The 26,067-nt window shown below is 35.4% G+C and overlaps 1 protein-coding gene across 3 annotated transcripts in view; it reads right to left on the bottom strand.

Annotated features, from left to right (window-relative positions):
* Positions 1-26,067, bottom strand: part of LOC134530659 (kinesin-like protein KIF11) — a 143,368-nt gene that overhangs the window by 74,441 nt on the left and 42,860 nt on the right. The window contains exon 1 of one of the 3 annotated variants that reach the window (XM_063365695.1): positions 213-292. The exons of the other annotated variants lie outside the window; for them this stretch is intronic. Coding sequence (XP_063221765.1) covers positions 213-257 — 45 coding nt within the window. The 5' untranslated portion in view covers positions 258-292. Of the gene's footprint in view, positions 1-212; positions 293-26,067 lie in introns of those variants that run through there. 3 annotated transcript variants of the gene reach the window in all.

Genomic DNA, 26,067 nt, shown 5'->3' with positions numbered 1-26,067 from the left:
GCGTATTCTTAAATGATTTTCGTAAACAGACACCACTCAGATATCTTGAGCAGTTTTCAAATCTCATGGTTCTGAATTGTCACGTGAGTGGGGCGTACTAGGCGAGGTGAAATTACAACAACGCATCACATAGAATCGGAACCGCGGAGAAATTTTTCAACAAGTGAAATATAGATTCCGGTCGGACATCGAACGCGGGACCTTTAACTCACCGTCCAGAAGTTAAAGAGTGGGTCTTTTGCAAGAGGCCCCGTCATCAGCCTTGACGTAAAACAACCTTGGCCACCTCGTTCTCCAGACTTATCTCCGTGTTATTTCTTCTTGTGGGGAACTCTAAATGGACGTTTGTATAGCAACAATTCTCACACACTCAAATTACTTCAGAACAAAACCAGTTCCATGGAGCCGGGTTTAGAAGACTCGCCCTGTATAACAACTGAGCCCTTAAGGCCCCTGCCCACCCGGTCACACACACGGTGTGCACAGCTTCAGGAAAACCACGCTATTTTAAAACTGCTCAATATATGAGAGTGATGTCAGATTACGAAAAAAAAACTTTTAAGCATACAGTGAGGGGGAGCAAATAGTTCTGATTCCGTAATAAGTTTTAAAAATTAATTTTTAGGAGAGTTAAAATAGCTTTAACTCGTGATTTCAGAATGTTTTTTTTTTTTGGCGTGAAACATCCTGTACAGATTCTTGAAAGCACTCAAGGTAGCATCTTGTTTTCTCCTCCATATAATGTTATGGTCACCGCTCAAATCTCGTAGTTGTCCCATGTACGACGAGAAGAATAGATACCAGTCCATAGAGGCGATACCGCGCTAGAAGCACCAGCGGGCGTCGCGCCTTACCAACACAAACAGCCGTCCTGACTAGGCGGGTAACGCATGCGCAGAACCTTTGAAAGTCTCACCGCTCAGTCCAGCTATCAGTCAGGTCGCTGAATTAACTGATAAAAAGCTCCCGGGTTCCATTTTTCCCCTAATCGTGTGTCTTTCAGAGTGTTGAAAATTGCGTTACCTGGTTCAAGAGCACCGACGAGGTCATGAGAAAGTACTGACGTGCAAAGAGTAATTACGCCTATCAAAGCCAGTGTTACGAGCTCGTAAAACTCGGTGGAATGCCGTTTTGCGCCACGGTACCGAGAAACACGCACATAAATCACATTAAATACCGTGACGTTGAAGATTTAACCTGCTGTGGTACGACTCGCAGGACGTAAATCATCAAATGGCAAGCAATCTCTTTAGCAGCACATCCTTACTTCAAACAAGGGCTTGCTCGTGCACTCGGGCTAGAACAGAGGAAGGTGCAGTAAACCGTGAAACTTTACTGCAAACAGTCCCCGATTAGTTAAAAATCAAAACCACAATTTTACTGTTCTTTAGGTTTGCAAGTAAAAAAATAAAAAATAAAACGAAGCACGTACCGTACTGGAATAATCGCTACGAGAAAGACTAAAGTAAAAATTTAACAACACGTTAATTTATTTTAGTAATAATTAAACTATTAAAAACTCCTAGTATCAGTAAAAGTGTTTGAATGGATTTTAATACCTATTTTAATATTTTTTAGTTAATTGTCTTAATATATATTCTTACTGTTTTTATTATATAATTTTTTATATATTTTTATTACTTTAACAGGGAGTCGACACAAATCTGTAATAAAATTTCCCTTAGTTACATTGACAAAAACTGCAAATTTCCCTGTTTTGTTTGTAATAACTTGCACAGCTTCAAATTTTCTGGGAAAAACTAAGTCAAGAAAATCCTTTCTCCACCATTTCCATAACTTGCATAGTTTTTTCTTCACTTTCTTTATTTCTAACAGAACCTTGATACGCCATTTTATTATGTGTTTTACGATGCACTAAAACATCCTCTGGGGAAAACTGTTTTCATACATAGTTTGGTTGATGGTAAACTGAAGAATACAATTTCCTTTCAAATAATAACTGAGAAATTTTCCAGGATTTCAAGTAAATTCCCTGGCTGTCCCTGGCCATTACCTACATTCCTGACGTTTTCCTGATTTTCTCTGACTTTCCAGAACGTGGACACACTGTTTTTCACTAAACAGGTAAATAAGATTTAAAAAATCACGCAAAATCCAGGCCACTGAAAAATACTTTTTACTTTTTCAACTAAAGCTGCGTTACAATGATACGTTTCATCCGTCCGTCAACCACGAAACCTGTAGCCAATCAGATAGCCCGATAAATCCCATCCGTCCGTCTGTCAAAACCTTTCCAAGCTTCATCCTTCGACCAACGGATGAATGAAATTTTAACGTCAAATATATTTGAAAAGTATTATGTTTATTTGAAATGTTTTTTAGTGTGTTTATATGCTTAGCTAATTCATATTATGTTTTAACTTGCGTTTGAACAAGTTTTAAATTTTCATATTTGAAGGGGGGGGGGGGGGGGGGGGGGGGGAGGAACAAAAAAAATGAACGAGACACAAAAGCGTAATAAATGACTCAATGTTAACTTAAACTATATAAAAATAAATATTAAGAGCGAGAAAAAATGTTTAGTGATTTTCATGAGCCTAGCGTCAAACTAAAAAAAAAAAACTTTACAAAAGAAATTGTCTCAAAAAATGCGAGCATTCTTGACAGTTTGCAGTGCGGATCATTGAGAATCTCTGGGCTTTTTGACGGACAGACTGATGGCGGACCATCGACAGTCCAGTTTAGTTTAGTTCGCTGCTGGTTTGCTTCACTTAATGACGGACAAAAAGGAGCCATATGTTTGTGATGAGTACGGCGCGGCGCGGCGCGGCGCGACAAATCTCCGCGTCACCCGGCCCACCGCGCGCTGGTAGACGAGAGCGCGTCAGTCTCTTGACACGAGTGTCGTGAACCCGCGCCGCTATGCCGCGGTCCGGAGTCCTTGGCCGGAATAAATCCAGGTTACGACCCTGACATTGGCCAAAAATAATTCCCTACCCTCTCCTCCTCCGGTCCCCCTTCCCCCCCAACCCCCGCACCCTCCCCGCATCAATCGCTCTGGATCTACAGATGCCCTGCCTGGCCTCTAGAATCACAGACAAGAGGCCAATAAGAGATCGTTTTTCTCCGATGTGCTCCAACAGCCACGGACATCTCGTTCTACAGCGTGAACTGAGGCTGAGTCGAAGAATGGCATTCTACGGACGGCAATGGGATAACATGCAGCAACGCCGAAACCTAAATATTCCGTCGGCAATTTATTCCTTTTGCTTCATATTCAAGGGCGCAAATCTGCAAGACTTGCAGGGGAGGCTCAAGGTCTTTACGCGTGGAGTTACATTAAGTTCATAATCGCTGTAGGCCTAAATGCATTTAAATATCACCTAAAACTATAATATTCAAAAAAAAATTTCCTCAGGACACAGTTTTTTGCGTTATTATTAAGTTCATCATCTCCGTTTCAAAGGTACGATTTCTTTCACAGTAAAGGGCTTTTAAATTCCATGCCTCCCCCCCCCCCCCACATAAGTCCATGTTCATATGAATGAAGCTGATTGATGAAGAACTTAATTGCAACCAAAACCTATGGTGGCCGCCTAAAAGCGCAGCGGGGAAACAGTAAGGCTGTATTTATTAACTGCGCATGAAGCAAAATTCTGGATACCAACGTTTCCGAATACCCGTTTATAAATTATGCAAAACGCAAAAATTAAACTTATGCATCAACCAGTTTTCAACTTCTTGATTTTCAGCTGGAGTTTACACCTTCTACACTTGAAGTGTAGTGTTAGTACAACTTTTAAAGATGCAGTGTGATGTGTATAGAAGGCTAAGGGCTTTATTTTTATCACACGCATCGCGTTTTCACTCATTACACACCTCCCAGCCTGTACGCGTCAGACACCGAACTGGCGTGCCGTCTTCACGTCGCGTCGGTAACGAATCTTTATTATCAACTGATGCTGGGAAGTTAAAGATAAAGGTATCCTGCAGTATCTATTCCACTTACCACACACAATGTACCATACTTTTTCATATTTCGTGAAAACACCCCAACTAGCATTTAACGTTATAAAAAAACACATTAAAAAAAGGAACCATGAAACCAAACTACCATAGAAAGGTATATTGACTCTTAAGTGCTATCATTGAATATATATAATGTATAGAAGTCGCGAGGCCAGGTTAAATTTTCTGTCCGGTTTCTTAGAAGAATTGTTGTAGTTCCAAGCTCCGCCGCTGCGATCGCTTTCATCGCTGTGTATCGGCCGTATACGCCCCTGGCGGTATTTGGCAGAACTAGGTTAACCAGCCCAGTCGTGACATCATCCTTCACCCCCCCCCCCCCCCTCGAAAATCCCAGACCAACGATTCAAATTACCCGGCAGGTCTTATCAGCATCGTTAGGCGACCTTGAAGAGGAGCTTCCCTTACCGTCGTTTGAGAATGATGAAATCCCAAAAGAAGCTAGCCACGGAAATCACTGAATGATGGGATTCTGTACCCGAGTGAAGTGAAAATTAGCTATTAAAACTTTGTATTGGGCCAATAGTCAGTGTTACGTTCAAAATATGGTTTTATTTTAAAAGTAAAATACTTATTTAAACTATATTTCGCGTTTGTAAAAATTTACTTTTAGATATTGGCAAGGAAAATCAACATACCTTAAACAATCTTTTCTTATTCAACGTTATCTATTAAGTAGTAAAAGGGGTAGATATTATTTTTAAAAATAAAAAAAAAATGTAACCCACTAAATCAGTATTGGCAAGATATATATATATATATATATATATATATAAATTCAATATTAAAATACGCACATTAAAATTTTTTATTAACTTTTTTCGGTAATAAAAATTCAGGATGATTTTAGTTTAATTGGTTTACGTATATTGCTATATTTTCTAAATCACATAGAAAAGGGAAAACAGTGCATCAGTGAAAATTCAAAAATTTAGTTTAAGTAATACTAGCCATACCAAAAGATCAATATGCGAGATAAGAAATTTGGTAACTGCTCTACATTTCAAATAAAAATGCATTGGTTTCATGAATACTGAAATGTATGCGTAATAAGGCATATTATGTTATTATACTAAGCATGACTATAACTAAAAAAATTAAAGTAATTTAAAACGATGGCAGTCTTAACATACAATAAGTGCGTGGGGGTCTTAGTTTATTTTTTAATTGGCTTCTTCGTCGGATGGAAAAGAGTTAAGATTTCATTAAGGAAAAATATATTCTCAAAGTCACTAAACCGGGAGATAGAAAATAAGGTAGGTACTTAATTTTAAATAAAAGTTAAAATAGACTTACGCTAAACCAATTAAAAATAAGTCGTAAAAATATTTTTATTTATTAAATATGTTCTATACTTGACAGTTCTTTGTGTATAATTCTTCAAAAATCTTTGAAATTTAATACATATTTTCTTAAAATGGTAGAATATCAGCAATACCCGGAAATTACGTGAGCAAAGCCACGGGTTATTAGATACACTTTTATTATAAAATAAAAACAATTATGCATTTTTAGTTAACGAATGTGATATTTTGTTTATTGCTTCACAACATTCATTTACCAGTTTCAAATTTCATCGTACCACTTGTCAGAAATGTCACCAAAAATGAGAGATAGTTTTTTTTGACGAATTTCAATTACGAGGAAACCTTTCGCAAGACTTTTTTCTTCGCAGTTGTCACTGGGACACCATTAATTTAAATCCACTAAGATAATAAAATTGTATGTATAATGATTTGTTTTGGTATATTTATATAACTTCCCAACCAATTTTTAATGATTTTCATGTGAATAAAAACTTGTAAAGCAATTTAATTAACTGTGTCATAATACTTCTGATTAGATGGAAATACAAACTTTTCATCAGTAATATACGATGATAAAAATATTTATTATTGCAAAATAATATTCACTGTTCAAATGCAAATTTAAATAGATTATTCATACATGTTTCCTGCTAATTAATGGTTTAAAATAATAATTTTTTAGTATAAAAGCATTTTTCTCTTGTGTTAAAATGGGTTGCTAAAATGAGGAATTATAAATATGTCACTTACTAAGTCCGTGCACAGATTTACACAAAACAGCAATGTAAATAATCTTTTTTGGTAGTTTCTAATTTTGTGCCCTGGATAACATGAATTTGGTTTAATTCATACCAAAGTGAATTTTTTGAACAATTTAAATTGATGTCATAAATAAATATTTATTTTATATTAAAAATCCACAAACAGTTTTTAAAATATAATATTTATCACGCCAGATGGAATAATAAACAAAAAATAGCTCTTATATGTTGTCTGTGTTTAAAGAATTGTATTATATTTCATGGAAATAATATTTACCTTTCGGTTATTAAAAGAAAATATATTTGTATTCAAAATACTTGCGCATCGTTTTTACGAGCATAAAGGCCGGGATACATTCGCAATAGCACGCAAACAGCACACAGATAGCACACACGCACAGAGATAGCAGAGAGCTTGATGCTACATTCACGCACAACACAACACAAAATAATACCGAAAGCATTCAAAAAAGTTTTTTAAATATAAAACTCCCGTTCACAATTTTGGTCACTGAAGTTGGCATACGTGACGTTTGTTTAGATTCGTGTGTTGTTATTGTGGTACGGTTTTCGTTAAAGCCAGAAATATTTTAAATATTTCAAAGTTTACGTACAAAACACAATGAGCATTCAAAAATATATATCACTGTTTATTTCAAATCCGGCTTCCTTAACACATTCAGACACAGACTTCCAAGCATTTAATTTAGCTTCTTCATTTTTGTATCCTGCGGATCCCCTGTCATACAAAATATTTTTACTTTCTATTACAGCTATCAAAAAGCTATCAAATGTGCCTTCCATTTTTATGTTATCGCGTGTTTGAAAACAATAACAAACTACTCAAGTCAAGAGCACCAATACTTTCGTGACAATTGTTCTTTTATAAGCCCACTCGAGTAGTACTTAAAACTGTTTGCTGATTGGCTACCACCATGGTCGCGCACAGAAAATAACCTAAAAGTTAAAAGTTAATGAACTTTCTGTGCGCCGATCCTGTGCTATTTTTCTGTGCGCGTGCTATTTGCCAATGTGGCAGCTCATATCTAATAGTGTATGTTGAACTTCTGTGCGTCTGTGCTGTTTGCTTGCTATTGCGAATGTAGCCCGGGCTTAACTTGTGCATCTAACCTCAAAGCAAGGAATGTAAAGAGTGGGAACTCAATGCTATAACAAACACTTATTTTCTTTGGAGATCGGGGAAATGTGCGTTATTTATAAGCAACTTAACATAGTAAATCGTTAACTTTTCAGATCTATGTTGGCAAAATTGATTTTTTTTTGTGGTCATTCGCTACTGGGAATATTCACCATATAACGTTTAAGATTATTTATTTTGAATTACGAAACAACCAAAACATTATGTAAAAATGCTTCATTTTATGTTAAAAAAATTATAAACTGCATAGCCACAAAGTATGACATCATACCATTAGTTTCAGTTACTAATAACAACACGTGCACGCGTTTGAACAGTCATCGCAGCCATAGTTGTTTCATAGCTACCAAAATCATTCAACGTTGTCAAGAATTATTCCAAATTATGTTTTGCCATTTTACTCAATGCGCCACTCCGTTAACACAACATTTTATAAATTCTGAACTACGAATGTCAGTGGGAATGTACACTATACTGTACATTCCAATCTAATACGCTTTAAGAAATTTCTGTAGTTTTCTTATTATTAAAACTTAATTTTTGATGTTGGCATCTTTTAACCGCACTTTTTTTTTTCGGTGGCCGTACTCCTCCAATACAGTTGCGCCCGCCGGTATCTAAGCGCTCGGATTTCAACAAAAGGCACCGCCTCTGGATAGAGTGAAACCATTGAATATATATAACTTATAGAAGTCGCGAGGGGATAGGATTTATTATTCCAATTTTCGGATCCAAAACTGAGGTAGTTGTTAGCTCCGCCGCTAGACAGCTCTTCTTTCCACAAGAGGGTACTCGTAGTTACCAGCTTCCACGCCAGAGCGCTGTAGCGTCGCTTTTTTCAAGGTCGTGCGCGTAATTCTCTGTTTCACTCTATCGAGAGGCGGTGCCCTTTGTTGAAATCCGAGCGCTTAGATACCGGCGGGCGCAACTGAATTGGAGGAGTACGGCCACCGAAAAAAAAAAAAAAAAAAAAAAAAAAAGTGCGGTTAAAAGATGCCAACATCAAAAATTAAGTTTTAATAATAAGAAAACTACAGAAATTTCTTAAAGCGTATCAGATTGGAATGTACAGTATAGTGTACATTCCCACTGACATTCGTAGTTCAGAATTTATAAAATGTTGTGTTAACGGAGTGGCGCATTGAGTAAAATGGCAAAACATAATTTGGAATAATATTCTTGACAACGTTGAATGATTTTGGTAGCTATGAAACAACTATGGCTGCGATGACTGTTCAAACGCGTGCACGTGTTGTTATTAGTAACTGAAACTAATGGTATGATGTCATACTTTGTGGCTATGCAGTTTATAATTTTTTTAACATAAGATGAAGCATTTTTACATAATGTTTTGGTTGTTTCGTAATTCAAAATAAATAATCTTAAACGTTATATGGTGAATATTCCCAGTAGCGAATGACCACAAAAAAAATCAATTTTGCCAACATAGATCTGAAAAGTTAACGATTTACTATGTTAAGTTGCTTATAAATAACGCACATTTCCCGGATCTCCAAAGAAAATAAGAGTGTTTGTTATAGCATTGAGTTCCCACTCTTTATATTCCTTGATTTGAGGTTAGATACACCTGTTAAGCCCGGGCTACATTCGCAATAGCAAGCAAACAGCACAAACGCACAGAAGTTCAACATACACTATTAGATATGAGCTGCCACATTGGCAAATAGCACGCGCACAGAAAAATAGCACAGGATCGGCGCACAGAAAGTTCATTAACTTTTAACTTTTAGGTTATTTTCTGTGCGCGACCATGGAGGTAGCCAATCAGCAAACAGTTTAAGTACTACTCTAGTGGGCTTATAAAGAACAATTGTCACGAAAGTATTGGTGCTGTTGACTTGAGTAGTTTGTTATTGTTTTCAAACACACGATAACATAAAAATGGAAGGCACATTTGATATCTTTTTTATAGTTGTAATAGAAAGTAAAAATATTTTGTATGACAGGGGATCCGCAGGATACAAAAATGAAGAAGCTAAATTAAATGCTTGGAAGTCTGTGTCTGAATGTGTTAAAGAAGCCGGATTTGAAATAAACAGTGATATATATTTTTGAATGCTCATTGTGTTTTGTACGTAAACTTTGAAATATTTAAAATATTTCTGGGTTTAACGAAAACCGTACCACAATAACAACACACGAATCTAAACAAACGTCACGTATGCCAACTTCAGTGACCAAAATTGTGAACGGGAGTTTTACATTTAAAAAACTTTTTTGAATGCTTCCGGTATTATTTTGTGTTGTGTTGTGCGTGAATGTAGCATCAAGCTCTGTGCTATCTCTGTGCGTGTGTGCTATCTGTGTGCTGTTTGCGTGCTATTGCGAATGTATCCCGGCCTTTATGCTCGTAAAAACGATGCGCAAGTATTTTGAATACAAATATATTTTCTTTTAATAACCGAAAGGTAAATATTATTTTCATGAAATATAATACAATTCTTTAAACACAGACAACATATAAGAGCTATTTTTTGTTTATTATTCCATCTGGCGTGATAAATATTATATTTTAAAAACTGTTTGTGGATTTTTAATATAAAATAAATATTTATTTATGACATCAATTTAAGTTGTTCAAAAAATTCACTTTGGTATGAATTAAACCAAATGCATGTTATCCAGGGCACAAAATTAGAAACTACCAAAAAAGATTGTTTACATTGCTGTTTTGTGTAAATCTGTGCACGGACTTAGTAAGTGACATATTTATAATTCCTCATTTTAGCAACCCATTTTAACACAAGAGAAAAATGATTTTATACTAAAAAATTATTATTTTAAACCATTAATTAGCAGGAAACATGTATGAATAATCTATTTAAATTTGCATTTGAACAGTGAATATTATTTTGCAATAATAAATATTGTTATCATCGTATATTACTGATGAAAAATTGTATTTCCATCTAATCAGAAGTACCTATTATGACACAGTTAATTAAATTGCTTTACAAGTTTTTATTCACATGAAAATCATTAAAAATTGGTTGGGAAGTTATATAAATATACAAAAACAAATAATTATACATACAATTTTATTATCTTAGTGGATTTAAATTAATGGTGTCCCAGTGACTACTGCGAAGAAAAAAGTCTTGCGAAAGGTTTCCTCGTAATTGAAATTCGTCAAAAAAAACTATCTCTCATTTTTGGTGACATTTCTGACAAGTGGTACGATGAAATTTGAGACTGGCAAATGAATGTTGTGAAGCAATAAACAAAATATCACATTCGTGAACTACAAATGCATAATTGTTTTTATTTTATAATAAAAGTGTATCTAATAACCCGTGGCTTTGCTCACGTAATTTCCGGGTATTGCTGATATTCTACCATTTTAAGAAAATATGTATTAAATTTCAAAGATTTTTGAAGAATTATACACAAAGAACTGTCAAGTATAGAACATATTTAATAAATAAAAATATTTTTACGTCTTATTTTTAATTGGTTTAGCGTAAGTCTATTTTAACTTTTATTTAAAATTAAGTACCTACCTTATTTTCTATCTCCCGGTTTAGTGACTTTGAGAATATATTTTTCCTTGATGAAATCTTAACTCTTTTCCATCTGACGAAGAAGCCAATTAAAAAATAAACTAAGACTCGCGCACTTATTGTATGTTAAGACTGCCATCGTTTTAAATTACTGTAATTTTTTTAGTTATAGTCATGCTTAGTATAATAACATAATATGCTTTATTACGCATACATTTCAGTATTCATGAAACCAATGCATTTTAATTTGAAATGTAGAGCAGTTACCAAATTTCTTGTCTCGCATTTTGATCTTTTGGTATGGCTAGTATTACTTAAACTAAATTTTTGAATTTTCACTGATGCACTGTTTTCCCTTTTCTATGTGATTTAGAAAATATAGCAATATACGTAAACCAATTAAACCAAAATCATCCTGAATTTTTATTACCGAAAAAAGTTAATTGAATTTATATAATTGAATTTATATAATTTATTTAATTGAATTTATAAAAGTTAATTGAATTTATATATATCTTGCCAATACTGATTTAGTGGGTTACATATTTTTTTTTTTATAAATAATATCTACCCCTTTTACTACTTAATAGATAACGTTGAATAAGAGAAGGTTGTTTAAGGTATTTTGATTTTCCTTACCAATATCTAAAAGTAAATTTGTACAAACGCGAAATATAGTTTAAATAAGTATTTTACTTTTAAAATAAAACCATATTTTGAACGTAACACTGACTATTGGCCCAATACAAAGTTTTAATAGCTAATTTTCACTTCACTCGGGAACAGAATTCCATCATTCAGTGATTTCCGTGGCTAGCTTCTTTTGGGATTTCATCATTCTCAAACGACGGTAAGGGAAGCTCCTCTTCAAGGTCGCCTAACGATGCTGATAAGACCTGCCGGGTAATTTGAATCGTTGGTCTGGGATTTTCGATGAGGGGGGGGGGGGGGGGGGGTGAAGGATGATGTCACGACTGGGCTGGTTAACCTAGTTCTGCCAAATACCGCCAGGGGCGTATACGGCCGATACCCAGCGATGAAAGCGATCGCAGCGGCGGAGCTTGGAACTACAACAATTCTTCTAAGTAAACCGGACAGAAAATTTAACCTGGGCTCGCGACTTCTATACATTATATATATTCAATGGTGAAACAGAGAATTACGCGCACGACCTTGAAAAAAGCGACGCTACAGCGCTCTGGCGTGGAAGCTGGTAACTACGAGTACCCTCTTGTGGAAAGAAGAGCTGTCTAGCGGCGGAGCTAACAACTACCTCAGTTTTGGATCCGAAAATTGGAATAATAAATCCTATCCCCTCGCGACTTCTATAAGTTATATATATTCAATGGTGCTATACTTAATCAGAGACCTTCATTAAATCTTGAGCGGTTTGCAAATTATGATTTAACATCCAGAGCCTATACACGCCGTTTGGCGGCTAGTCCGGCCCTTCAATCTCCCAGCATATTTCAATTGCGGGCCAACTTCCGCAGTCGTGTGCATACCAGAGGACTTTTCAGTTATTGACTGGGCTTCTTAACTTCTTCTAGGTTTACGTCATGCTCGGGTAGGACGCGGGGAGCTCGGCAAGTCAAAAAACAAAATGTTTTTCCATTGACTCATAATCGTGAATGTCAGTCATCGGTAGAGCCAATCATACGCAAAAAAGATACGCGCCACTCACCGCGGTAGCGGCGAATACATGTGTAGACATTCCCCCTCCTCCCCCCCCCTCCAAAACTTTTTTTAAAGCTTTGATTATGAGAAAACTTCCGTTGTTACTATGTTGGGTAACCATGAAAATACACACACATAAAATATAATTTGTGCAAAATATATGCATAATGCTACACATATAAGTTACAAACATGTGGGAATACAGGTCCGAAAATGATAGTACAAATTAATTAACTAGAGTTTTATTTATTACCAACATTTACACAATTTCCTAAATTACAACATTCTGAATGACTGTCCACAAATTAATCACAATTCAATAAGTCTACTATTTACTCTCCCCATTGAATCTCAGCTCAACAGTTCTCTACTTTACGTATCTTATCTCGCACCTTGGTCCCAGCTTCGCACACGCAGTCCATCTCTCGTCGCCCGCTATCGCTCGCCACAGGGATCACTCGCCCTCTTGACTTCGCTCTCGTGTCGCTCCGAGGATCCGCCGGTATCGCCACCAGTCCCTCCCCTCCTCCGTTCACCGCAGGTCAGCCCTGCCTTTGATACTTATAATTATATATTTTTTGTAATTTTTGACGTGACGTCTAATAAATCGATGAACGCCGGCTGCACGCACGAAAAACGATGACTCATTGTCCCGTTACGCTCATTGTACGCTTGCGCTGCATCTATCTCTCTTCCACTCGATTCGAACAACCATCGATTTGACTTTTTCGAGGCACATTAAACTTTAAACACTCCCATTCGTTTCCTACTTTTCCTATCATCGTCCTATCCTTAACAGAATAACACAGATTGGAAGAAGTTAAATAGCAAACATGTATAAACGTTATAGTTAAAATAATCTGTTCGTTAAAGTAATAAACATATTTGAATTAATGAGTGCAAATAAAAGTAAATCTATCAATTAAATTGTATTAAATTTGTATCCATACAAAATAGTGATAATTCAATAAAAATTATTCAATTGTATTCATAAAAGTATGCAATAATTTCATTAATGTTTTGTTATGACGTCACGTTAAAAACTATCATCCGTAAACCGACTTTACAGACAACCAATTTTTTTTATTTCCCTTTTTTTACATTTCGGAAAGGACTTAGTCCTACGAAGCGTCACGTCACCAAAGTTCCCCGACTTAACACTCGAAGCTGCGATAAAAATGGCGTCCTAGTTACGCCACTTCTTGATGCTGCTCTAGGAACCTGTTGAACTCTCCAGACAGTCGGGCGGCCGGGCCAATGGAGGGGGGGCGCAGTTGCCGCAGTTGTCAGAGAGATGCTCGCTAATGGGAAGTCCGTGTAGTTGTGGGGGAAGGGATGGGTGCTACTTGTGTCGCACCCGCTCCAGGAGGAGGTGGGGTTTCTCCTGAGAATCCCACCAGGCTGGCTGGCACTCGCCTCTAGTAGCCTCGTAATAAAATATAATCATGTGATGTGTGAAATAGCCCCCCTCGGCCTCCTTTTTTATTAGTGTCTTAATCCGCCTTTGCAGCCAAGGAGAACCGGGTTCGCGTCTTTGTCGTGTCCAAGAAGGATTTTCGCATTAAATAAAAGTGTTTGGTGTTGCCAGTGACCAGTGTGATTTATTGGGTAGCTGCAGTTTTACCCGCTAATTTTTAAGTAGCCACTTTGTGAGAGATACTATATCCAGCTCCGAGTTTCACCAACGTGCCGTTAAAATTATAAATTTAAACGAGAAAATTTTCATACTATATATTTGTAGCACAACTAGGTTTTTGGCCATCGTGCCTACGTGTTGTAACAAGGCCGTAGCCAGGATTTTGTGGAGGAGGTTCAGTATAAACATGATATTTTTATGAGTAATTTTTCTTTATCATTGGATCTTAAAACATTGTCACACTATAATCTCACGGAATAGTATTATTTTAGATTTACAACCTTTACACAAAGAAATTGAAGTCATGATTTTACTTGAGAAACGAAAACTGAACATATTATATTTTCGTTTATATATTTTTAAATTATTTGTTATTAAATTAATTGTTTGATGTTTTCTTTAAAACAATTCATAAATATATCATTATTAAATGGATGAATTACAATATAGTATAGTATCCCTTTATGGATTACAATAATTATTATAAAATAATTTCTCTGTAACCTTATATAGCTTAGTGTTATAATTTTCTTATTGCGTCTTTGCTCGCTAGTTTTTAAATCCTGGAAGGGAGGATTACTGATCTCCCCCCCCCCCCTCTTTCACCTTTCCAACCATGGTTACGTCATTGATTCTAAACAAACATCGCGTGACTCGAGGATCGCATGCTCGAAATTTAAAACGCTCACATGAAAGTTTAGCCAGATCGAAGAACAAGCATACGAGAATCTTATCTGTAACAGTAGAGGGATACCTCGAGAGAGATAGAGAGATATATATCCGGTGTGTCATGTCACTGACCCTGTCTGTGCCGCGTAACAAGATATTTCACACAGTCACGTTCGCGTATATACCTTCCGATAACACTTCCCTCTTCCCACTACCCTTTCGTATTTCAGATGGCAGAATGTGAGATTGTTTTTTTTACAACGTTTGAACAAACAACGAATTCAGAAGTTAGTGAGCAAACATTCGTTACTTGAAGTGCAGCCCGTGTTCGGACATAGAATCGTTGCCGCTGCTGTACGTTATCAAGCTAAAGGGTTTAAGTCGCCAATTAAACGCCATTATCTCCTGTTAATCACTACATGTTAGATAATTTATAAACTCTCTACTTACATAACAATTATTCCAGCAAAACTGTGGTGAGATTGTTTAATACATCTCAAGTGTTTAAACATTACGACATGATGAGAAATTGTGTTAAAACGCCTACCGCAAAATTTGAGTTTTTTTTAATTAGAAATAGAAACAGAAAGACGTAATCTTGATTTCAACAGTTTTATTGTCATATCAATTATTATCGTTTAGCATTTAAAATTACTCTTCGTTAATACAGAGATCACAACTTTAACAGATTTTCTGAAGCTATAAAATAGTTACAAGGAATGTATTATTACAATTGCATTAATCCTAAAAAATATATAGTCACTACTTTACAAAAAAAACAAACATTTTTGTACAAGCTTGTCACTATTAATTACAGATATGCACTATGCTTAGCCTGAAAATTCCATTATAAAATACACAGTGTAGGTTCACAATTATTATAACAAAAGTGACGAAAAACCTCTGTCTTACCGGTTATGAAAACGTTTCATTTGAAAATATTCAAATTAATTGAACAATGAAATTAATCAAATAACAGAATGAATGTTCACAATATTGTATCAAACATTTCAACGAAAAATCTGCCGAGTTATACAATTATCTTACTCTTTACTTAATTCGTTGTTCTCTCCCTCCTCATCCTTTCCAAAAACTTTATTTTCAAACCCAGCGCAATTGAGCAATTTCAGTTTCCTCAGTTACGTATACTCAGTTCCGTTACTGTGTAATGAAGTCATCGCTCAACTTACAAACTACTGGATGTTCAATTACTTAAAAAATTATTACACTATTGCGTGGTAGCCACGCACGTTAGAACAGATAATTCACATATAAAAGGGCTAGGAAATATTTATGGAACTCTTAATATTTGAAACAGAGTAATCATGCTTCATCAATTTCTAGTGTCTGGCCATGTCTTCAATGGAATTGAAGCATGAATCAATGGGTTTGTTATAGTTAAATTAGCATACATAGCCCAATTGGAAATCTCTATACAAATTTTCTTAAGCTGTAATGTTTACACCGGGTCCAACTACAAAGTTCAAACTTTGACGTTGCGAATTACGAGTAACGAAAGTAGGCAAAATAATGCTAACGTAAGGAAAAGTAAGAAAAAAAATGCAAACTTATGTGAACGTATGTAAACGTTTACAAAAGTATTGGTAAGTATAAGAAATCATGCACTACTGCTGCCGTCTGTAACCGGCTGTTAAGATGTTTCAATTCAGAATATTTATTTTAAAACTCGTTTCAAACGTTTCACGCGGAACTCTTGTTACCAACTCACAAACATTACCTACTCATTCTAATATTACTCTACCTACTGCACTTCAAACAGTCTGAGGGAAGCAATGCCCGGTCGGGCGGTCTGCGCCGCTCCTGAACGAGGCCGGTGACGTCACGCGGCCGGGAGTCGGCAAGTGGGTTCGCGACCCGACGAGCCCGCGCCTGGCCGCAAGACGGCACAGCCATCCGCCGCCGCGGCGCTAGAGCCGAGACACTCCATCTTGGTTTCAACAGCTTTCAGGCCAAGAGAAATATATTTTTGACGTGACAACGTCTAATAAATCGATGAACGCCGGCTGCACCCACGAAAAAGTGTCCCGTTACGCACATTGTCCCGTTACGCTCATTGTACGCTTGCGCAGCATTTATCTCTCTTCCACTCGATTGGAACAACCATCGATTTGATTTTTTCGAGGCACATTAAACTTGAAACACTCCCATTCGTTTCCTACTTTTCCTATCATCGTCCTATCCTTAACAAAATAACATAGATTGGAAGAAGTTAAATAGCAAACATATATAAAATATATAGTTAAAATAATCTCTTCGTTAAAGTAATAAACATATTTTAATTAATGAGTGCAAATAAAAGTAAATTTATCAATTAAATTGTAGATTTCATTTCACTCCTTCTTTGTATCCATACAAAATAGTGATAATTCAATAAAAATGATTCAATTTTATTCATAAAAGTATGCCGTCATTTCATCAATGTTTTGTTATGACGTTGTCACGTTAAACTATCGTACGTAAATCGACTTTACAGACAACCATTTTTTTTTGTCTTTTGATTGATTTTCACAATTTGGTTTCGTTAATTTAGTGGAACGCCTGAGGTTGAGAATAACTCGCTGCTAAAAATTGTTTACGATGTGTAGTCATGGCGTTTAGAATTTAACACAATGTTGGGAATGATTACAACCGTGGATATAGTGTCGGTAGACACTTGTGTTATTGTTTTTTTGTAATTTATCTCAAGCCCCCCCCTCCCCCCTCCGTCCCACCTATTGTGTTAAGATCTTCAGTAAAAAATAACCACGCAATCAGAAAACTGATCAAGATATAGTGCGGTGTCTGTATACGAAAATCATTTAATAATACGGTAAGGGTGGACGAGTAGTTTTGTTTCCGTATTCCTGTTTCAAACTGTATTTTTAGGAGAGTGGAAATGGGTGTTTTCAGGATAATTTTTAGACAGTAAAAACCCGTTACTGCTCACATTGGGACTCGAACCCGTTTCTAAAGCTCATTCTTTTTTTTTTTTTTTTTTTTTTTTTTTTTCCCTCTTCCCACTTTCTTATCCACAAATAGCCCCCAGCAGGGGGAAGGTTTTTAAAGCCCCGACCGCCCCCACCAAAGGATACAAGTTAAACAACACTATAGAAGTAACTCAGCATCATATTTTCACAGACATCCACACATAAACTCTATTTTAAAACAAGAGGTAGTGGGCGGCAATCCGCGGCCTGGAACTCTTCGCGGGCCCTTGGTTCGATGCTTTGTTCTGGCATACGGACCACGAGGCCCGCAACTGCTATGATGACAATACAGTTTGCGGCACACTGTGTCGCAGTGTTGTCTGATAAGCAAACAGTCTGAGCAGGTTCTTCAAAGAACTAAAGGGACTTGCATTACACATTTATCTTTAGTTTCTCCGCCATATAATGTTACTGTTACCGTTGCCCCATGCACGACGAGAAGACTGCGCGCCAGTCCACAGCCTTGCGCTTGGAGGCGATGCTAGCGAGCGTCGCTCGTTGTATCGTCCCGCCTCACTAATGCGGCCACTTCACTCAAGACTAGACCATACGATCTTGTCATACTTGCTTCCTCCTCAAAGCTTGGCACTGCGCTGTACGCCGCCAAGGAGGCAAACACGCTTCACATATTGCCTACCTGCGAGGCGTTCCCCAGTTCACTGTAACCGGTTACCTTACAACCTGTACTGTGTCTTTTCGGCCGGGGGTTAAGTAAGCAAGCGATCATTATTTATTGGTTTCGTTTTTGGATTTTAACACTCGTTAGGATCTAACATAAAAAAACACTTGCTTATGTTTCTCTTATCGATTTACCGGGTTTCATAAAATAAGTTTGTTTAAGATGTATTTGAGGTATTTCCTAAAGTAAAATTACACGTTTATCATTCCCAGGTTTCGAAACAAGGGCGTCGGTAGAAAATAGTTTTTTTTATTATTTTTTAGGATTCAGATTGTTGCATTTTGAAAATGAAAATAAAAAATAAACAATCTTTTTTCTGTGAATACTTGTATGCTGTATTTTATTTACTTTGTTACACCTCCTTGTCTGTTTCAATCGTCAAACGCAACTGTCACTACAGCTGTGGTCAAACATTAAAGTTGTGTCTGGCTCCTGGCCTTGAAATAACCAAATGATCTTAGTGTTTTAAAAGAAGCTTAAAATGATATTTTGTGTAAAGTCAAGATTTTACCGTGTTTTCTCAATTTCATTTTTATTATCCTTAATTTTCTAAAGCTTTTATTTATAAAGATGGAGGATTGTTAAATATATCAGACAAAATATTTATCAAAACTATTTTCATGAAAATATTAAATTTTTGACTGAAATACAAAACGCATTTTAAAATAAAATAGTTGCTAAGAGAAAATAAAATATGTATATTGCCAATTATTTGAGTATTTAAACTACATACACATAAAAAAAATTGGTTGTCTGTAAAGTCGGTTTACGGACGATAGTTTAACGTGACGTCATTACAAAACATTGATGAAATGATTGCATACTTTTATGAATAAAATTGAATCATTTGTATTGGATTATCACTATTTTGTATGGATACAAAGAAGGAGTGAAATGAAATCTACAATTTAATTAATAAATTTACTTTTATTTGCACTCAATAATTCAAATATGTTTATTACTTTAACGAAGAGATTGTTTTAACTATAACTTTTATACATGTTTGCTATTTAACTTCTTCCAATCTGTGATATTCTGTTAAGGATAGGACGATGATAGGAAAAGTAGGAAACGAATGGGAATGTTTCAAGGCTGATGTGAAGGAAAATTGCTTATCCAACACCAAAATGCAGTCAAAAATAATATATTTGCGCCACGGACTCTGCAGCAATGCTAGGAATAACGGGTTAGCAAAGAGCAATGAATATGTTACATAGAAATGCATGAAAACAAAATTACGCAACGGACTCGGTCCCAATGCTAGGAGGTTCAGGTTAGCAAAGAACAATATAAAATGAGCGTAACGGGACACAGCGAAACGGGACAATGTGCGTAACGGGACACTTTTTCGTGCGTGCAGCCGGCGTTCATCGATTTATTAGACGTTGTCACTTCAATAATCTGCAAGGTATATCAATAAGCGTTATTAACCTGGGAGCTTAATGTTCATAATTTACTTAGTCCGTGTATTTTGTTACAAACAAAGTACTAAAATAATGGCTTTTATTGACTTTCAAATATTAAAAATTAAAATTTATGTGTTGAGAGTAGTGTTTTGTTTCAATTCTTGTTTTAATGTGTAACATATTAGCTCTCAGTATACTGCATTTTGTAGAAGTTATTTCGGGAATGGGATGGAAGTCGCATGAAACGGAAATGTGTAACCACAGCAGCGGAAAGAGCAAACCAATGATCACAAGGTTAAACAAAACTTATAGTACTAAGTGTTTAATGAATTATAACATTTTTGGCAGTATTTTAATAAAGTTCCTTGTAAAAATCAGGTCCAAAGCCGGGGTTCAGTATTTTATCGAGTCTTTTTTTTTTCTCGCTTTTATCGAAGTCTTGATTACAGAGTTTAAAATTTTGGTCTGCTAATCGAATGATTCAATAGTTGACGTAGCTGCTTCTGGCAACGAATTCTAGCTGCGGGTGCGGAAACTACGCGTGATTTGCTTCAAGAAATGTAGTTTATTTATCTCGCTCGGAATTATTTTAATGGATTCTACGTTAAATTTCGTGTGCGTGTTTCGTATTGTGAGTGTATTTGCAACATGAAAAAACACATGAATTTGATCGTTACCGAGGTTAGACGTTTCACGTCACTGGCGAATATATTTTTTTGACGTGATAACGTCTAATAAATCGATGAAAGCCGGCTGCACGCACGAAGTGTCCCGTTACGCACATTGTCCCGTTACGCTATGTCCCGTTACGCTCATTGTACGCTTGCGCCGCATCTCTCTCTCTCTCTCTCTCTCTTCCACTCAATTGGAACAACCATCGATTTGACTTTTTCGAGGCACATTAAACTTGAAACACTCCCATTCGTTTCCTACTTTTCCTATCATCGTCCTATCCTTAACAGAATAACACAGATTGGAAGAAGTTAAATAGCAAACATGTACAAAAGTTATAGTTAAAATAATCTCTTCGTTAAAGTAATAAACATATTTGAATTAATGAGTGCAAATAAAAGTAAATTTACCAATTAAATTGTAGATTTCATTTCACTCCTTCTTTGCAGCCATACAAAATAGTGATAATTCAATAAAAATTATTAATTTTATTCATAAAGGATGCAATCATTTCATCAATGTTTTGTTATGACGTTGTCACGTTAAACTATCGTCCGTAAACCGACTTTACAGACAACCAATTTTTTTTTTTATATCGGGATGCGGCAATAAGATGTTGTCCCTAGGAGCCACCCAGTGGACCCGGGAATGTCTTCGAGACCGAGGAGACGCGCACCAGCCGAGGAGGACGGCAGGTCACGTGGTGCACGAGATGCCGCGGTGCAGATTAGGAACGAGCTTCGCTCCAGCTCCGCGCTCGTCAGCGCGGCGTGCTTTTTTCTTTCCCCTCCTTCGTAAAGCGGGATTCCGCGTGCGATTGTAGGGCGCGCAGTTTATCCACGAAGCAAAACCATTTAAAATGACGATAAACCTTGTCAGGGAATAACTTGCGTATAGACCTTTTGTCGATATGCAACACTACTTATTATTACCACCTTGTTTTTTAAATGTTAATTACCTTCCAGCACATGTACGCTTATGCTTCATTTTTAATTTTCCTATAAATTAGCTTTTAGGGTAAAATTTTTTAACGTTTTCCTCTTATCTTTGAACATTTTATTGAAGTTTAGTTTTGCTTTTTATCTTAGGACTTATTTTTATAATGTATGTTTATGTTGAGCTCATTTTTTTATAGAATTTAAATGTATGATGTAATAGCAGACAGTGTGGTTAAGTTTAAGAAAAGGTGTGTCGCCTTAACTTCGCCACCAATAAAGACGATAGTAAATAATTATTTGGCAATCAGTTGTTTTCATTGAAGTAAAGACTTACCACGTCGCCAGCAATGTCAGCACCTATAGATGTGAAACAAGTGCAGCAAAGATTACTCTGTCGTAACCCGGAACCTTTAGGCCTTTACGTAATAGAAATTAAATGGAAGTGATAGGAAACGGAAGACGCAACATGGTTTCTACTATTTTTTATGCCTTTAACAATTATACAGGATGATTTGTTGAGGGTTAAACAAACTGAACGGTTGTGTTGGTGGACCCAGTTAGAAAAATACATTTTGCACAAAAAGGCCCTAGGGTACAATTTTTTAATGTTATATATTTTTCTTAATTTACATAAATTTGACCTCATAACTCTTATAGTTTTTTTGTCACGTGTTTTAGGTTTGATAATTTTATTTACGTTTGGTCTTTGATCCACAAACGACTAAAGAATTAGTTTTTAACTCAAAGTCAGATAATTGAAACAAATAGGCACAAACGTCAGCTTAAACTTAATTTTAAAATACTAAATGCGTTAAAGAAGTTAAAATGCTTTTAGAAACTTCCCCAGTTGTTGTTTATTACAACGGCGTACTTAATTCGTACAAAACTATATCAGTTTGTGTAAAAAAAAATTAGACGTAAGGAGAAAATTGAGTTTTATTGTATAACGAATTATTTGTTATTTGTTGATCAAAATGTTACAAATCTGACTCGAAGGTGCCGAGCGTAAGAAACAGAATAGATGTATTTGAACAGTCTTTGTGACTTTTTATTTAATAAATTATTATTTTATTGTTATTGTTTGCACTTAATTTTTCTTTTGTATCCATCTCATATTTTTACCCAAGCTGATAGAAGAGTTTAATACCTATTTAGAACAACAGTGTAATAAAAAAACTACGAAGGTTTTTTAAAGCATTTTAAATTCTTGAACGCGATTAGTCTTATTCAGTCAAGTTAAAGTTGAAATTTTGCCTTTTTCTTTCCATTTTTCTGACTTTATGAGTTCAAAACTAATTCTTTAGTGGTTCTTTGAAAATAACACTGGCTTGCATGGACGTAGGATGCATCAGCGACCAAACGTAAATAAAAAAAATTCAAACCTAAAGCATTTGACAAAAAAGCTTTGGGGTTTAAGAGGTAAAATTTCGGTAAAACTTAATAAAACATATAACAATCAAAATTATGCCCCTAGGGCCATTTTGCTCAAAATGTATTTTCCACATAGGTCCACCAACACGCCAGTATATTCGTTAAGGGGGTTCAGAGACTAAAAATCGCTACTCTTCTAAATCGTGATAATTTTGGTAAAATCTGAATAAAACCTTCGAAATCAACTAGCCGACTACTCCGCCCGGTCAGTATAAGTACCTGCGAGCTGGGAGCATTTACGTGTTGTACATATTATTCGATGTTAACTATGGTTCAAGATAAAATCATAATATACATTTCAAATATATTTTACTATCATTTTCACTAACATTTCAAACATATATTTTGAATTGAGACGTTCAAAACATGCTCTATCAACATATCATAATTAAAAATTTTCTTACGGTTGACTCAATTTGGGAAGGCCTGAAGTTATGAGACGTAATTTATACTTGATACTTAAAGAGTAAAATAAATAGAAATCATAATGACAGAACAAATTTATAAATAATGATTAGCACAAATGTAAAATAAAATCTTCACTGAGTAATTTAGATCAATTATTGCAACAGTAAATTGTCTAATTAGAGGTACCTATTACTATTAAAAATCACCGCACACTTTATAGATAAAGACCGGAACAATACGCGGTTTGATTCCGCGATAAGCTAGAATTTTTATTACCTTAATTTAAAAAAAAAATCTGTATCAAAGGGTTTAAAATAACAGTATATTATATTTACATTGCATTAGTAATCAAACGACTTTGATTACAAAGATACCTAGTTTCATTTATTTGTAACATTAATTTCCAAGTTATCATAACTACAGTTACATTCGGTTTAACGAATATCATATATGAGTTTCTATTATTCTCTAGCGTATTTATAACGTATTAGATAATATTTTTGTTGTAAATTACAAACGAAAAAACGGCAAATTTACTAAGTATATATCTAAGCATCAAAATATTTAAAAATATTAAGTTTTCGCGATGAACAGAATAAAAGTGTATTCATATTAACTTCATATGTTATGAAAGATTCGTAGCGAAGATTTCTTGGACTTTCTTGCATCCATTTCCTCTTTTGCCTTTGAAATATACCTACTCTGGCTCTCTCGCTTGTTTTCCTCTAATTACTCGTGATTCAACAATTTCGGGAAGTAAACACTCTTTATAGAATTGCGTGAGTTTGGGCAGCATCTCAGTTTTCCAAAAATCTTCATTTCGCTGAACTTTTTCAACAAACAAATCTTGTTTAGTATCAGTCATGACAATTAAATAACATAAATTTTTTTTTGTTGTATTTGAAATTCCCTGGATCTGATAGATCTGTTGCTCGTATTTTTTATTTATTTCTAGATTTTATGTTTAAACTGCAAAACTTTATACTTTCTGGTATTTTGTTTATTTTTCCTCTAAATGTAAAAAATGTTATTGCCATAAGCCTAGCAAATTAGTAATAATGCACCAAACATAGTACACTTTAAAAATATCAAAAACATATTACAATTATATATGTTTAAATATGTAATCTGTGAAACATGTACCAACAATAAAAATATTTACATTTTACAAAATAAAACAATCAAAATGTGCATGATTACAAAACTGAAATCCTGTATCTTTCACTGCCTAGTTAATTATGGAAACTCATAGAATAACAGAAATAAACAAATAAATCACAAATGTTTAAAATCATACATTTCAGATAAGATAGGCTACTTGCAAGAATGATAGGCCTAATACATTTAATTTACTCCAATCATAGTATGATTGTGTACAATAAGATGTAATAACAAAGAAGAGAATATACTGTCAAATAAACTGTGCAGATGTAATGAACTGAAATTATTTAATTGTGCATGCCATATGTGCAATAAAGCTGCCAACATTATTTACCTTATTAAATTGAATAGGAATTTTTTTAATACAATTGATTTATGCATCGAGACTATGTAGGTAGTTAAATATCATAAACATTCCAAAAATAATATTTTGTAGCTGTGTTTGAAACCACCGTAAAAATTGCACACTAAGAATGGTCTTAAAAGTAATAGTTAGTACATACACGTTTAGAACATGGTTTGCCTGTCTGATTTGCTTATCTAGTTCGACGACGTTAAAATTAACAAGCAATATACAAATAACTAACATTATCTTAATTTCCAGTTTATTGTTGTACCGGCACTTTAGTAACAAACTAAAATTATCTTCCTGTTGGAAGCCATCTTGTGGTGCGAGATTTGCGTGCGAGTTCCGCGCTGTCGACGAGACCTTATGAACAATTTAAAAATTATGTGTTTTCGTCTGAAAGAATTGTCATTAATATACAACTTCAAGCATTTTTCCCCCCTTGAAAACTGCAACAAAAGTCATGCAAAACGTCTGGCCATTTTCACTCCAATTTCATATTATTTCCGGGTTTTCTTCTTAATTTTTATTTTCTCTGCCACCTTTTGTGCTTCTAAAATGTACCAGGTTCTCAAATTGCAAATCTTGTTGGCAAAATTGGCAAAACAAGTTCTGGTAGAAGACAGTGCTTGTAAATTTTTTACAGTTTAGGTAGCATTTCATCTTTCCAAAATCTTTCGTTTCTATATATTTTTTCAATGAACAAGCTTTCATTTTTATCAGTCATCACAACAAGATAACACAAAACACGGTCAGTTATGTTGAGAACACCTTGTACTTGGTAAAAATAGTTATGGTTCCTCCTAAGTTTCACGCTATTTTTTGTAGTTACTTCCAAAAAAAATCCTTTTTTTCTCTTTAGCAGTCGTTATCAGTCCCTGTTGCCTAGCTGAAGGAACACATTTTACCTCCAGCACTGCGTTTTCTTCTTGTATCAATCCATCAGGACTTGCTGCCAAAAATCCATTTTACAGGTCTACAAATAAGCCACACTTGGCCACAGTTAAGCCAGTGTCCTTTTCAAACCGTTTAATGGCAAGATACTCGTTGCGAAGTCCGTACCTACTCCATAGTTGGTGTTATTACGTGTGGTTGGTACAGCAATTTCTTAACCAAATTTGTGCAGGGTGTTGTGTCTTTTCGTTTGCACACAGCTCCGAAATTGCTCGCCGTTAGTCGAGAGCGTCTCATATCATGCCACAATTGACTCTCTTTGTGAGCAGGTATCCTTCACACACTTAACCCGTTCTTCTGGAGTAACTTGTAAGAAACCAGTAAAGTCACAGCATCTCTGTTGCAATAATTCGGTATCTTCTGGTTCT

The sequence above is a fragment of the Bacillus rossius genome, chromosome 3 (assembly GCF_032445375.1).
Source record: "Bacillus rossius redtenbacheri isolate Brsri chromosome 3, Brsri_v3, whole genome shotgun sequence".
Lineage (NCBI taxonomy): Eukaryota > Metazoa > Arthropoda > Insecta > Phasmatodea > Bacillidae > Bacillus > Bacillus rossius.
Note: the sequence above shows the minus strand (reverse complement) of the source record. Positions and strands in the feature narration are given on the sequence as shown.